This window comes from Anopheles aquasalis, chromosome 3 (assembly GCF_943734665.1).
Source record: "Anopheles aquasalis chromosome 3, idAnoAquaMG_Q_19, whole genome shotgun sequence".
NCBI classification, from domain to species: domain Eukaryota; kingdom Metazoa; phylum Arthropoda; class Insecta; order Diptera; family Culicidae; genus Anopheles; species Anopheles aquasalis.
This window is the reverse complement of record NC_064878.1, coordinates 42,771,796-42,786,563: the sequence shown is the minus strand read 5'-3', so window position 1 is coordinate 42,786,563 and position 14,768 is coordinate 42,771,796. Positions and strand designations below refer to the sequence as shown.

The 14,768-nt window shown below is 45.5% G+C and overlaps 3 protein-coding genes across 4 annotated transcripts in view; 1 reads left to right on the top strand and 2 right to left on the bottom strand.

The window, feature by feature from the left end:
- LOC126577025 (uncharacterized) overlaps positions 1–4,533 on the bottom strand; it is a 4,623-nt gene extending 90 nt beyond the window's left edge. Inside the window, exons 1-6 of the mRNA XM_050238388.1 lie at positions 1,842–4,533; positions 1,734–1,778; positions 660–1,659; positions 434–585; positions 191–361; positions 1–118 (exon numbers count right to left, since the gene is read on the bottom strand). The exon at positions 1–118 is cut by the window's left edge and continues 90 nt beyond it. Coding sequence (XP_050094345.1) covers positions 1–118; positions 191–361; positions 434–585; positions 660–1,659; positions 1,734–1,778; positions 1,842–4,498 — 4,143 coding nt within the window. The 5' untranslated portion in view covers positions 4,499–4,533. The remainder of the gene's footprint in view (positions 119–190; positions 362–433; positions 586–659; positions 1,660–1,733; positions 1,779–1,841) is intronic.
- Positions 4,534–4,946: 413 nt separating this feature from the next.
- Positions 4,947–5,622, bottom strand: LOC126577026 (protein Asterix). The gene is made up of 3 exons (XM_050238389.1): positions 5,595–5,622; positions 5,382–5,507; positions 4,947–5,324 (listed from the first exon to the last, which is right to left on the bottom strand). Exons 2-3 carry the CDS (start codon positions 5,500–5,502, stop codon positions 5,116–5,118), a joined length of 330 nt encoding a protein of 109 aa, XP_050094346.1. The 5' UTR covers positions 5,503–5,507; positions 5,595–5,622; the 3' UTR covers positions 4,947–5,115.
- A 1,448-nt stretch (positions 5,623–7,070) lies between these two features.
- On the top strand, positions 7,071–10,319 carry LOC126574359 (N-alpha-acetyltransferase 35, NatC auxiliary subunit). Of its 2 annotated transcripts, XM_050234505.1 has the most exons (11): positions 7,071–7,267; positions 7,339–7,490; positions 7,559–7,704; positions 7,770–7,993; positions 8,058–8,292; positions 8,369–8,419; positions 8,494–8,614; positions 8,680–8,861; positions 8,929–9,123; positions 9,197–9,979; positions 10,068–10,319. In XM_050234505.1, exons 1-11 carry the CDS (start codon positions 7,233–7,235, stop codon positions 10,209–10,211), a joined length of 2,268 nt encoding a protein of 755 aa, XP_050090462.1. In that variant the 5' UTR covers positions 7,071–7,232; the 3' UTR covers positions 10,212–10,319. The 2 variants fall into 2 exon arrangements, with proteins under 2 accessions (XP_050090462.1, XP_050090463.1); XM_050234506.1 differs by lacking the exon at positions 8,369–8,419.
- The last annotated feature ends 4,449 nt before the right edge of the window (positions 10,320–14,768 follow it).

Below are 14,768 nucleotides of genomic sequence, written 5' to 3'. Positions count from 1 at the left end.
CATAAAGATCGCGCCGGTAACGTGCACGTTGAGCGATCGAACCACCCCGAACTGAGGTATTTCACCGATCAGATCCAGATGTCGAATGATTTCTGCCGGAAGTCCATTCTTTTCGTGGCTGTAATGAGAGATTAAAGTGCAATTTTAGGACGATTCACGTTTTATATTCCTTCGCGTCCTTCCAACGTACCCCAGCACAAGGATCGACTTTTTTGGGAAGGTTAGCTGCTGAATCGGTTTGCTACCGGTTGTTTGTTCGGCACCAACGATGGCATAGCCTTTGGCTTTCATCTCCTCTAGGTATTCGACTATTTTGTGTGACTTTAGCTCACCAATGCTCAGCCACTTCTCGGCAGTCATACTGTGGATCAGGGAGGAGCGGCGGAAAAGCGATTACGGGGCCATCTTGAAGACAACTGTCTTCTGCACCTACCTCAGCGCCTGAAATTCCTTATTATCGATATCTTGCAGCGAGTTAATGACCAACTGCTTCACAGCGAAAATTTCGCTTGTCCTAGCTAAACCACCTAGATTCGGGGCTCGATTTACGAGACTGGCAATGACGATTAGCCCATCTGCATGATCCTGATAAATGAAAAATGCAAGAAACGATCATAATTTAAAGTGGATGTCCACCATGAATGCGTTCCATTCCTTACCATCTTACGAAGAGACAAACTCTCTGGTAATCCTAAAAGTAGCTCCTGGCTAGGCTCAAGACTTTTCAACGGGACTATCTTTCGTTGCACGAAATCTGCTCCACCGAACGATTGAGCAAGGAAGAGCGTTTCTTTCTTTTCCACCGGTAGTTTTTCAAACTTAACAGCGCTACCAAGATTGATTTCGCTCATTCCGAGTGCCTTAAAGCACTCTTTTAGAATCCAAGTATCCACTACATCCTCCGAGGGTACTCCGGACACTTTGGGTATGTTGTGGAAAATGTTCTCGAGCGTCAGCAGGTTCGCATAATCGAAGACCGTGTTGAAGCGGAAATCCTTCATGCACTTCTCAATGTTTCGCTCGACGTTTCCCTGGCGCAGGTAACTATTTACTGCGTCGTAGATCTTCTTCAACGGTACACTGTCAGCTCCCTGCGCAGCGAATGTGGCAATCATCTTTGTAATCGTTATCTGTGCGTACAATCGAGTGGAGAAATTTTGTGCCATCGTCCACGGTAGCAGCAAATAAATGTACTGTTCATCGAGCGACTGCGTTTGGCAACAGCGCAACCAAAGAATGACGAACACGGATTGTACACCAGACACCTTTACCCGTTCGTTCTTGAGCGAGTTTGCGATGGTAAGCGTATCAATGGCACTGTCGGCGACAATCAGCTCGATAAGATAGTTTATGTTGGGTTGATTCGTTTCGTACAGCATAACATCGAGCAGCGGGTACGGCTTGGTTCCTGTTAGCTTAAGTACCACGCACAGTGCCTGAACGATACGTAGCTTTTGCCGGTGAGTGATTGAATCCGCGTAGTAGCGCTCCTTTGCCTTCGTTATCTGCGTGAACCGTTCGATGAGCATGTGCTCGAGCTTCAGCAGGAACAATGTTGCATCGGGATGGTTTGCTTCGGCCAATCGATATAAAAATTGCACGCATAGCACACGGACACGAGCATCAGCCTGAGTAACGTATGGAACATCATCATCGTATCTAGAAACGGTTTAGAAATTATATGAGCTTAATAAAAGTCTATTTTTTTAATAACTAGTATTAGTTGAACATACGTCTCGAAGCAGCGGTAGTGGTAGTCCAAGGCCTCACATTCAACTCTATGAACACCATAAAAAAATGTAAGCCTGTTGTATGCTTTATCGATCTTGACCGCAACTTACCTTTGATCACGCTTCTGCGCATCACCAAAGATCATTCCTTGTAGTAGAAACTTTGAAAAAGGAACCCAATTCAGAATGATTGGAATAGGAATTTGCAGCATATGCTGGAAAAGAATATTCGCCAATCCGTAAATGGTGTTGGCTTGTTCGAGGAATTGGTTAATATAGTTCGTAACTTCGTACGCTATCCGGATAGAATCGACATCTTCTTGCTGGTTGCTTGCTGAGGGGCCAGTGTACGGTTTGAGAAGCATCTCGATAAACAGCTTCAACAGTGGCATAAAGTGATCCGCTTTACGATAATTAAGAATCTCCTTGTAGCATCGATCAACGATCGCAAACCGGTTGTCATTATGACCGATGATTGCTAGTATTTTGATCACCAAAGTCAGCACTTTCACATTACCCACATCTAGCAGGCTTATAAGTCTCGACCAATCATCGTTGATTTCGTATTTCATGATATAATTTGCGATAGTTTCATGTTTTGTGTCAGCGTGCCATAGATAGATGTCGGCAATCATTACGTAAATCTCATCTATCGTTGGCCCTTGAGATGCTTCAGCAGGGAGATGGCGTTGGAATGTGTTTTGCAAATCAGGCAGTGATACCTGGGCAAAGAATGATCGAGCAAGGCGCCGGGCACCTACAGCATGCACCAACTGAATGGATTGGACGGCAACCGCTGGATCGCTGTAATCAAAGGAAGCCAAATCTGTCTTTTGACGCAATTCATCGATCACTTTATGCCAATCTTCTACACATTTTTTCAATGGATTGGCCGAGTCGGTGCTAGTCGATTGCAACAGTGGCATTATTTCACGAATAATGGATAACGTTTCATTGCTCAATGCTTTTCCATTTCTTATGCTTCCTAATGCTAATTTGGTTGCATCTTCGAATTCCATTAAAACAATCCCGTCTACCGATGGGATGTGTTGAACGACTCTTAGAAATAACGGCACCGAATACTTAGCTAATTTCATACACTGCTTTTCGTTTAATTTCTCTGCATGTTTCACGATTATTTCGTTTATAATAAATGCCTCTTTTGCGGTCGCTTTAGGGAGCATATTCACCAGAGCATTTACACCGAGGGCATCACAACAAGAAAATCCTGTTTCAAACTTAATTTGGTCCAGAGTATTGGCAATTGATGTAGAACATGGCCCAATTTCAGATAAAATCGCAAGAACCTGGTGCAAGTCTATTTCAGCGAAATATTTATCCACATAGATAACGCTTGTTATCAGCAGTACTCGTACAATGGCTGATCGTAATCCAATGTTTTTCGCATGACGGGCCTTTTGAATGCATTTCCGGAATATTTTCAGTGTCGTATTTTCGAATTTTGTTAGCAGATCGATTTGTTGGTGCATCACATTTGCAATGCAATAGTACGGCACCGAATTCCATTCGATATCCTGTGCGGCATTAAGCAGGAAAATTAGCGACTCGGATTTGCTGTAGTATTTCACCATATCTTCTATAGTTTCACTGACGGTGGCATATGGTGTAGCTTGGTTGAATGTTTGCAAAAATAGATTTTCCAAGTCCGCTTCTTCGGCGTCAAATGGACGGTGCTTCAAGAAATGCAGTAATCCATGTTGAACAACGTGTGGATTTTCGTGTAATAGTTCCATCTGCAGCAGAAGATTACCCCACCTACGGTGCAGCGGTGCAAGTTTGTTGAACAAATCCAGAGCCGGCAGTATCAAATGGGTTTGTGTTTCGTTTAATGCTTCGATCATAGTAACCAACGATTGATAGGCATTCAAACCCACCGTCTTATCTAGCGGACAATTGAAGTACTGACCGTGTATAGCTGTTTTACATTGCTGCACATAGCTAATGGCGTATCGGATGGTTGCTAAAGCTTCCTTACGGCAAATAGCATCTTTCGACTTCAACCCATCCATGACGATCAACCAAACTTGATCGCACTCAAGTGTTTGTATTATCTCGTCTGTGTGATCGTCGAGGCGCAGCAAAGTTTCCAACAGCTGGAATGTGAGGAACACTCGCTGCTCGAGCTGCAACCGCTGATTATCGTCTTGCAAGATCAACAGCCATTCCTTGAACAATGCCGGTTTGAACTGCATCAATGTTTGAAGGCAGGCGAGGACCTTCGTCCGAATAGTGTTCGATTCCGACGTTAATCGCATGATCATCTTCTTCTCGTCGATCTGTAGAAAGATTGGCTCGAGCGTGGACCTTTCCTTGGCCAGCAGCAGCAGCGTTCGCAGCACATCATTGTACAGTGGCAATTCGTGACGATCCTGCTCGTATTGTTTCACAAACGATTCCACTCTCCGGTACGTTTCCTTCGTATCGGTTTCTCCTAAAACTAGTAATGTTAAGGCACTCAAGACCCATCGGAGCGTTTCAATCTCTTCCCGAAGGCGCAAATGATTATCATCGATGAGGGAAAATAGATGCTGCAGTTGAAATTTGTTGGTTATCTCGCAAACGCTGGCCGGCAAAGTTCCACGCTGTTTCATCAGGAGCACGTACACGTAAGCTTCTAGTGCGGGTTTGTGCAGGTTGCGAACGTTCTTAAAGAATACATTTTCGTTGAGCACTACCAGGAACAGTTCCACGTAGATTTCCGTGTTCATTGAACACAGTTCCTGCACAAATTTACTCTTGAAAACCATCTTTATCACGGAACCGATCCGGAACGATAACGCTGTTGTTTGTAAACACCCAAGCAACCTCTCACTATGGGAAAAATGGAGATTTTCCCCATAGTGAGAAACTGGATAGTGAGAGCTCGGAAGTGGCACCTTTGACGACCAGCCGGGTGTTCTGAGGAATCGCTCATTATAGAAAAACATCGCGCGATGTGATTAAATAGAACGAGTCGATGTTGTAAATTTTCGCGATTCCGCACGGCGTGAAGTCGTGCAATCTTGTAAATAGAACAAAAGAAATAAGAATAAAGTGCAGCCAGGCAGCAGTGAACGGTGCCTGTGGCTACGGTGTTCTGACGAGGGCGTCCGGGTGGATGAAGACTGCGACTTAGATGGCGTAGAAAGAAGTACTTTTTTTCGTTGATGTTGCGCGTATAACGTTTAAATAAAGAATCCAAGAATCATAAAAGGCTGTTTTTTAATCAATCTGGTGTTTATGCGAACATTTGTGTACCCATTACCATTTACTGATTCATGGGTTTCGTCCAACAACGATGGTTTCTTATAAATAATCTGTGCTTCTTGTGCTTTGGTGCCATGGGAATGGCTTTTTGTGCCCGTGTGAGAAGGAACCGGAACGGTTACATCGATTGCCAGGGCGGTGTCATAGGCGTAGGGTTCTGCAGGTACGACATCACGACGGCGCTGACGCTCAGCATAAAGGAGGACAACACCTGTTTGGCATCGTCGGAGATCCGGGAGTTTGCGAAGCTTATACAGGAACAGTACAACGCCAGCCAGGCACACCATTTTAACTTCATCATAAGTCCACACATCGAGAATATCATACCTTTTGGATGGACACGATTGTTAATACGATTCCGGCACACGGTGGGGACAAACTTACCGAGGATATTCATATAGTCGGGCATGAGGTCGTCTCCTACTCCGGCCCCCTGATTGGCAGGGTCCACTTGCTTGTATCGCTGCACCTTCTCGGCACGGCGAGGATCGATCAGCATGGTCATTGTGGCTGCAACGTAGCGGGAAGGTTTAAGTAAGTTTTAGCGAGAAAAAGTGCTGTTTTCAATGAAAAAATCAGGTTTAATTTCATAATTACCGTGGGGGGACAACAAATCGTAGAACACCTGACAACGAAAACATCGAAATCATAGAAAAATGACAACACAACATTGCATCACGAAATTTGAAGAATTTTGATGAAAATCCACCCACATGAGGAGTTTTAATCAACGATAAACTATTAATAATAATTTATCTCATCCATTTTCACACAGAACAATGAAATTTCAGCTCAAATTTGAAAAAATTCAGGCCACTGCACAACCACCCTGTTTGTTGCTTGAATTCCGTTGCGTGCATTTAGTCGGGGATACATGAAGCGTAAACGCTGGTATAAACTCAGAGTGTAAAGCCGGCGATACATGAAGCGTAAACTCAAGCGTAAATATAAAATTAATTTACACTTGAACATGTTTACATGACCGGGTTGAGACGTGTAATCCGAATTACACTGACCTTTAATCGACTTTTGTGAGAAAAATAGGATCTTTTTTCCGAAGAAAAAGATTAAAAACGCTAGTAATGATCACTCACTATTAATGCAAACCACGAACAGGAAATGTAGTGGGGCAAATCGCTTGCAAACAGCGTTTACGCTAGGATTTATGCTCCGTGGACCTATAATCTTTTTTACACGGCGTAAACGGCAAATGTAAACTTTTTGGCATTAAGGCAGGAATACATGAAGCGTAAACTCTGGTATAAACTCAGAGTGTAATGCCAAAAAGTTTACATTTGCCGTTTACACGATGTAAAAGAGATTATAGGTCCACGGAGCATAAATCCTAGCGCAGTGGTCTCAAACTCGCGGCCCGCGGGCCGCATGTGTCCCGCCAAACTATTTTGTGCGGCCCGCGGCCACATCCGCGGAATATATTTTAGATGTATTTGGTCATTAATTGTATGATTTTTGTCATTTTTTATGCGCAAGTTGGAATTAAAGATTTGTGTTACATCTACAATGACAATAACGTTCGAAAAATTTAATAAAGAAAAAAAATTTCAACATTTCAACATTCACCACATAATGGTGCGGCCCGCGGACTCGCGGATTCCTTAAACTGCGGCCCGCTGCTTTGCTGATATTGTCCTCTGCGGCCCGCGTGCCTATATGAGTTTGAGACCCCTGTCCTAGCGTAAACGCTGTTTGCAAGCGATTTGCCCCACTACATTTCCTGTTCGTGGTTTGCATTAATAGTGAGTGATCATTACTAGCGTTTTTAATCTTTTTCTTCGGAAAAAAGATCCTATTTTTCTCACAAAAGTCGATTAAAGGTCAGTGTAATTCGGATTACACGTCTCAACCCGGTCATGTAAACATGTTCAAGTGTAAATTAATTTTATATTTACGCTTGAGTTTACGCTTCATGTATCGCCGGCTTTATATTTACGCTTGAGTTTACGCTTCATGTATCGCCGGCTTTTTATTTGCCGTCGCAGGCAGAGGGGAAGCCGCATTGTTCACTGGGTCTTTGTTGTTTTTTGTTGTTTTGGTCTCCGATGTGAGGTTAAAACCCCGTTCGGAATCCTGGAATCGCTGCATAAAAGTAACAATTTCTTCTGGTCTTTTAACTATCGTGCGAGTTAGGGACAAGTTCAAGTCTTTAGCAACTTCCTCCGTCGATCCTGTTTGAAAAATAGATCGGAAAAGTTGCTAAATTTCCCGTCGTAAAAAATGGTACCAGAAAAGGAAACTCCTCCGAGTTCAGCGTAAGCACATCCATCCTAAGGTTGCAATACATACTTTTCCCAAATTCATAGTCTACGCTTGCAATCCACAGTGTGGCCGATGGGGGGGATTCCGCGGAAAATCGCAGCGATAGCAGAGAGCAGAGCGAACCACCCGCACCCGGTGGGGAGAAATCCGAATTCGATCGGATGGCCGAGTACGAGTGGCAAGACATAACGACGGAATTCTTTGATAGCGTTAAAGGTACGCCTTCGAAAACGAGCTGACGAGTAGAATCGCGCGTGAAAATTACCTTATCTTTGGCGTTGCAGGGCTCGAGCTGGGAGAACTGGTGCACGATTCGATGTTCGGGTTGCTCGAGGCAATGTCCGCTATAGAAATGATGGACCCGAAGATGGACGCGGGAATGTGCTGCAATCGTGAAGCGACTCCACTTACCTTCGACACCGCTGTTGAGGTACGATTTGTTCGATTTTGCTCATGTAGAATCCATCACTAACCACCTTTGTGTACGATTCCTAGACGGGTGTGATGAAGCTGGGCAACATTGAACCAAAGGAAGCGATCGGCCTCATCGATGCCGTCTACTCTTGTACCGTCTCGTGGCTCGAAGGCCATTCGATGGTACAGACGGTCCTGACCTGCCTCTATCTGCACAAACCGCACCGAATCGAGTGTAAAACGATCAAAGCGTTTGCGATTGCGATAGAAAAGATTATAAATCTCATACGGAACATAACACTTAGGTAAGAGAAAACGCCTCGTCATAGCATGCTCTGAGCATTCACAGGATCGTTTCTCGGTTTCCAGGGCTCACGTGTTCGAGGAGGAAGACTTTCAGCTCAGCTCCTACGATTACAACATGAGCGCCGATGTATCAGAGGCGAAGGCCCTCAGCATGCTGAAAGCGGCAGAGGAAGATCTTATCAAAAAGGCCAAAGAGGCGGAGGAAGAACGGGAAAAGGAAGAGCTGCATGCACTGTTGGCTCGCATTCGCTTTACCAGACTGTTCCTGCAAAGCATGATCTCACTCTATCCGGTCAAGGTATGGCGTTCCAGCGAGTGCACTGGGCTTGTTATGTTTTGCAAAACCTCGAACTACCTCTCTTGCTTTTCTACAGAACTCTTCAATGTGGCAAGGACATGGTGGTGCTTGGCATGAAATTACACTGGTACTTTGGGCTTCCTGGAGCATCTAATTATGATAGCATCTGGTTAACCGTGGTCTTCCTTTTCGTTTTTCTAGCAAAGTGTAGCCCCGACAAAGAACGAAATGATAGATATCGTCAAGACTCTCAACGGTGCACTCGAGCTAGCCCAGACAATCGAGAAAACAATCGAACTGGGTACACAACCAGAGGACGGATGTAAGCTCCTTAACGTAATATGCAAAATAGTGGTCCGTAATGTTTTTGTATGATTCCCTTTCCAGCTGATGCGCCCAATCCGATGGGATTCTCGATGATGGTCAACCAACGCTTGCTTCCACCGACTTTTCCCCGGAGCACCAAGATCAAGGATCGCCATCTGAGCATTCAGTACCTAGGGGAGTTGATACAACGCATTAAGCACGGATGCAAGATCGTAAACTGCACCAACTTTCATGCCGCGCTGGTACGCCAAGAGTCCCTCCTATGCGCTTATCATTCATGCATTCATCCGATCGTTTCTTTTTCGATAGAACTTTCTGATGGATTTCAGCAAAAAGTACAGTCCCTGTCTGCTATCGAGAAGCATACCGCAGACACTCTACCTGCCAACTCACGGGAAGGTGTTTGGAGTGAAACCACTAACGGAGGTGCTGAAGGAATCAGCGAAAGCATTTATCGCACCGCCCGTTCTACTCCCGGACAGTCAGTTGTACAACAATCCTTACGTAAGCTTTACTGGAACGATCTAGTTCGGACATCCATTTATGGTTCTCAATGGCCTTGATCTCTTGTCCACAGGCGGTGAAATGCGTTAATTACTTTTTCGAAAACAATGAGCCCACGTTCAGTTCGTTGTTTGCGCTTTGTGGATACAATAGGGCTCGCCAGCGCGATCGCCTCGGGTCGGTCATGTTCAACTTCGCACGACTGCAAGAGGAAGCGGAGGGCGTCGATGCCTATCTTCACTCACTGTCGCTGAAGATCGAAAGTTCGCGGCAACATCTGGCCTGTTTCGGCACTTGGGTGTTTTATCACTGTTTGCGCGCAATGTCCTGCTATTTGTTGGCCGGACTCGAGCTCGAACTGTACAGTGTGCACGAGTATCTGTACATCTTCTGGTATCTGTATCAGTACCTGTTCAGCTGGATCGTTTCGGCGCTCACGCGTGCCGAGACCTTTCTGGCCGAGCAGGAGTACATTGCCGACATGAAGGCGGCCAAATCGAACCAAAAGAAACCGAAAACGAAGAAGCGCAAGTCACGCGGCGATGCGAAGGAGATCGTCTTCAACCAGGCGATGCAAACGCTCTGTGGTGGCTATTATAAGGCGCTGGCTGGGTTCTACAAGGAAAATCGCATCGTGGAACCACTGCCCATGTTCGACAACGAGCAGGTTCGCTTCGAGCATCGGTTCGCACCGTTTGCTTCGCTCACCACGCCACCACCGATGCCGTACAGTGAATTTAGGCAGCTCAAAATGTTTATGCTACAATCACCGGCCCAGGAGCTGTACGCGGCGGCTGCTAAACACTTTCACGAGGCACGCACGTTGCTAGAAACGTTTCCCAATCCGGACGAAGAGGTGCGTTAGGAGGAAAGTTCTCCTCAAAAAATGTTGATGTTTAACCAAGGTCAATTTCTTTTCTTCTCTTCCTCGATCAATCGTACAGTGGATGGATGTGGTGAAGGTGGCAAAAATGAACTTCGTTATGATGAACCTGCTGGCCAGTGGACACAGCCGAGAGTCGAAGCAGCCTCCCGAGTTTGACTTTTCCTGCCACCGGTACTTCCCGATTATCAAGCAACGGAAGTAGACAGAGCATTGTAGCGCCGTGTGCCGGTTCTTTAATTTATTGAAACTAGAAAACATTGTAAATTATATAGTAGTAAGACGTCCTTGAATAAAATGAAACATTTCTAAAATGAACCATGATTTTCTGCCCACCGAGTTCTATTCTTTACACAGATATGACTATGTACTATCATATATCTTGATTCCTAATCAGTTCGCTGTGCTGTTTCTAACGTAGATACAAAACGATAACAATTGTTAGCAACGGAACAGTTTTTTTTAAGGTTTTCATGGTGTAACTCGCAGCATTACTGGCTGAGCGGCGGACTACAATTTATGCACAATAATATTTTACTAACAACTGCGTCAACAAGGCATTACTGGTTCCTGGGTGATATGGCTTCCCGTTTATCACTCATCACAACGCAGCAAGCATAGCGGAACACACGGAACAGGGATTCGAATGTTTGCCTTCGCTACTCATATGGCCCCATCCGTTCGGCATGTTCCGTTGCCCATTTCATGCGTGAATCGTGTACCCGGAGGAATGGTGACAGAATAAATACATTAAAATGCGGGTTGATAATGTGCCGTACCGCGCCCCCTTTACCGATCCATTCGCACTGGCTGGACCGTTGGTCGTAAAATAGTAATCGAGGTACAGTATCGGGTGTGTTGCCCAGAATGTGGGTCAAATACGCGAGGGAGTCTCGGGCACGGTTTTACGGTAAAAACATAAGCACGAGGGACCGGGGACACATAATTCAATCAGCGAAATGATCACCCGTCTCCCGTAGCCCGGGCGCGTTATGGGCAAATGGGTCGACCATTTGCCTGCCAACCAGCCAGCCAGCCATATCACACGAGGGGGGACGATGCTTGTGCATGTCGATCATTTTATTAGCCATCTCCCGGTGTACCTGAGAGTACCAGCCGGAGCTCCCGCCGGAATGGTGAATGCGAAAGGAGTGATATGGCATCGAATACCGTCGTAAAGCTGCTACCCTATGCCACCGTTAAACCGGCAGGATCGACGATGGATCCAACGTCTTTGGTGCGTCGTGGACCAAGCATTCCATGCCATGCAGACATTCCCGGAGAACCTTGGGGATACATGCTCGGCATGACGATGATGATGATGATGTGGATGATGCATTAACTTTCGCAGTACATACCTACGACCGGTGGACATGGTAATCGGTTTCAGTTTTATGGGACCATCTCGTCCATCGGGTGTGCGGTGCGGGTTTAGTTTTGCAATTTACTAACTAATTAATTAAACTAATCCAGGGCCCGTTTAAGGCACACCGGAAACGATCCGTACCATTTTCAGCAACAAGTTGAAAGGCCATTCTCGAAGACGCATTTTTCACTCGGAAAATTGCGGAAGAGATGCGACGGATCGGCTACACTTGAAGCTCTACCTCCAGAGAACCAGAACGTTACCATCTGCTGCTCCATCGCTCTGCGTATTCTAGTACACTTTGTATGGCCTGGCCCCATGGCTAAAGTGTTGTTCAGTTCCTCATACCAACACAGTTCCTTGCTGTGAGGTTGTGTGTTATGTTGCCATTCGTTAACACTTGTCGCGATGAGCCAGCGACCACCATTTCCGGTGGTAGGGCATGGGAGGAAAACTTTTGCCGCCCCACCAAAAGCGACTAACCAATTTGTGCCCTGATCGTCGCCCATTCGAAAGTGTCGTTTGCTGGCTCGGGCGAAAGTTGCACTTTACGATACTGGGGCTGGCCGGGCTCGTACGTGCGTGCGTGCCTATATGCGTACGTTAATGGTGCGTGTATACGAGGCAGCAGCACTCGGGTGGCTCGGGAGGCTGAAAATGTCCTATTAACGCTCACGCTTCTGCACTTCGCGTAATCGGTTACGACGACAACGACGGCAAGCTGCGCGTTGATGGGCAAGTACTGGTGCAAAGTTTTGGACAAAGCTCAAGAGAGAGTAAGAGAGAACTCGTATCGTGTTATTCGCCGCCGGCCGGTCGTTATTTGTTGTGGTTTTGAGTTTTTCGAATTAAAATAAACTAACTGGCATGCTGACCTGGTTTGGGTATGGTGTGTGGGCCCGAGAGAAGGTTACTCGTAGGATGAACCGGTACTCCCACATCCTGAACGGCACATGTTCCAATATTTTGAAAACGATAGCGTTGGTTGGTGTTTCTGAACAACAGACACTGATATGGGAAATATTATATTTAGTTACGGTAGTCTGAATTTATGATACAATGTAAGCATGTCTATCTCCTTATTGTTTTGTTAAAGTTTATCTTTTGTGAAACCTTCTTACATGAAAACTTTTATCATATATTTTTCAGCAGCACGGCACTTTTGAGTTGCTAAAAAAATCAAGAAACAAGAACTAAATGTAAAAAACAATCCTTAGAAGAGGATATAATAAATTGAAATGGAGTTTTATTTGCATGATTGGTTATTGGTAGATGTTAGTAGAAATTGTCATTGCTGAACATAAATCCATTTAGTAGCCTCCAATGAACCATAACTGTACTTTTGTTTGTCACTTTATTACTTTTATGCTGGGCAGTTCGAAACCTGTACTGAAACTAAATTTAAAGTAAACTAAAACCGTGATTCATATCGTGATATCTGTCTGCCTGTTATCATCGTACCTAAGCTATCGCTTCAACAAACACTAACCATTAACCCATTGTCACGTTCTGCGATGGTAATGATCTCAATTAAAACAATAATTTGAACAAAATTCCACCACGACGATTAGCGGTAGAAAATAAAGCAAAAACACATTAAACTCATCAAATGGATCAAATCGATATCGGTAAATCGGCAACCACCTAGCCGGCCACAAATCAAACAAATCAAAATGCCTGAAACGTGTTTGTGCGAAGGTAAAATTCAAAATAATTATCCATTCATTCCGAGCACAGCAAGCGCACCGGATCAATGATGATAAATTGATGGAAATCATCAGCTTATTAGTGTTTTTCATACCACCAATGGAATGGTGTAATGACGTCGTGCGTCACCTTCGCGTGTGCCAGGGTTGCTGGAAGTACGGGAAGTAAATTAGATTTCAATATCCTCCCGTGCAACGTTAATGGGTGTTGTTCGAGTGTCGTTGTAGAGCGACCGGCCGCGGTGGTGTTTCATTTCATTGCAAGCCCCATGGGTTAGTGAGGTCACCATGCTACGATCACGACTCGAGCCCTCTCGCTGGCAAGCGTGAGCAACACTGGCCGGACCTGGAAAGGATGGATTTATGATGATAAATTAATTAGACGGTGTTCCGTGACACAGTGACACCCGCGCGTTGTGGCCATTGTTGTGCGCACGGCCAATCGTTTCGCGCTAACGGAAATAGCTTTTGCGAATTGGGTTTTGGACGTCCAAAAAGCCTCCTCCTATGATGATGATGCAAATGGCGGCAGGGAGGACCGAGCGCCAATCGACAAAGTTCAATCGGTTCCGGATCCTGTAATCGATCCAGTGAGATGAGCGCTTCTGTGGCGCATTGGAGGACAGGAACAGGTAGAGCGGGAAGGGGGACAATAAATCTCTCGAGGCCTTTCAGCGTGTGCAGCCGGAAGTGGACCGATTTTACCGACACTGGCAGCGGCGCATCGTCGCAATGTATCGCGTATCGCACCTTTGAATGCAATTAATTTCGATGCCTCCGTGTACCATTGGCCACGACCGCTGGTACGGCTTTGTAATAAAGGACGAACGGATATCCTACGGCTCATTAACGGGCAGAGCGCGGCCAGGTGACTGGTGCCCAATGACTATCGATCTGGCGGACGGTCGTTGCACCGACCACTCGGAGCCAGAAATCGAACAACAGGGTCGCAAATTCCTCGTCCCATTTTGATCTGGCAGCCATCTGTGTGGTCGAAGATTGCGGGCGGGCGTAAAGCGAGCGATGTTCCTGTTCGCACCTGATTTCCAGGAGTCCAGTCGCGGATAGCCTGGCTGGCCCTGGGATGGCCACTACATTCAATCAGTGACTTCGGCGATGGCGCTGACACTGGCGCTGGTGGTGGTGGTGGTGATGAGAAGATTAACGGCAGGATGTGTCACGATGGCGTTTGTTTTGGTTTCGCCGGTACCTTGGTGCCGATGTTTTAATGTGTTTAATGAATCATTTGGCCACTGTTCAGCGGGAGATAACGGTGCCAAAGTCCGGCGAAGGTGCGGTAACCTTTTCGTGGACGATGGATTTCGTGGTTTATGGGTGATGGTGCCAAATAACAATTCAACAATCGGAACGAATGGAACTGTTGCTGCATTCGCCGAAGCATGGTAATAATAGCAAATGAGTGGCAATCCAATGAAGAGAGAATGGGTTTTTTTGTTCTTTTGTTTGGAATTTAATATTTCATGTGATTTTTCGATACTCTTTTGATGTTCTTATTTATACAGATGGTTTCTGATCGTTTCAATCTACAACAGAGAATTCGAGGTTCAATTTGGTTTTTAAAGAATTTAAGAATACCTTTTCTAATTATTTAATCCATAAAGATGAAATTGTTTTTTTTTGTGCAATCGATAATCGTTTCTTTCAATTGCTTTCAGCTATATATATGAGT

Excerpts from the sequence above, each read along its gene's own strand:
- LOC126577026 (XM_050238389.1), bottom strand. The coding sequence starts at position 5,502 with ATGACCATGCTGATCGATCCTCGCCGTGCCGAGAAGGTGCAGCGATAC. Across the intron at positions 5,325-5,381 it reads CGACTATATGAATATCCTCG|GTATGATATTCTCGATGTGT; the intron begins GTAAGTTTGTCC and ends TCCATCCAAAAG.
- LOC126574359 (XM_050234505.1), top strand. The coding sequence starts at position 7,233 with ATGGTACCAGAAAAGGAAACTCCTCCGAGTTCAGC. Across the intron at positions 7,268-7,338 it reads GAAACTCCTCCGAGTTCAGC|TGTGGCCGATGGGGGGGATT; the intron begins GTAAGCACATCC and ends TGCAATCCACAG. Across the intron at positions 8,615-8,679 it reads TACACAACCAGAGGACGGAT|CTGATGCGCCCAATCCGATG; the intron begins GTAAGCTCCTTA and ends TTCCCTTTCCAG.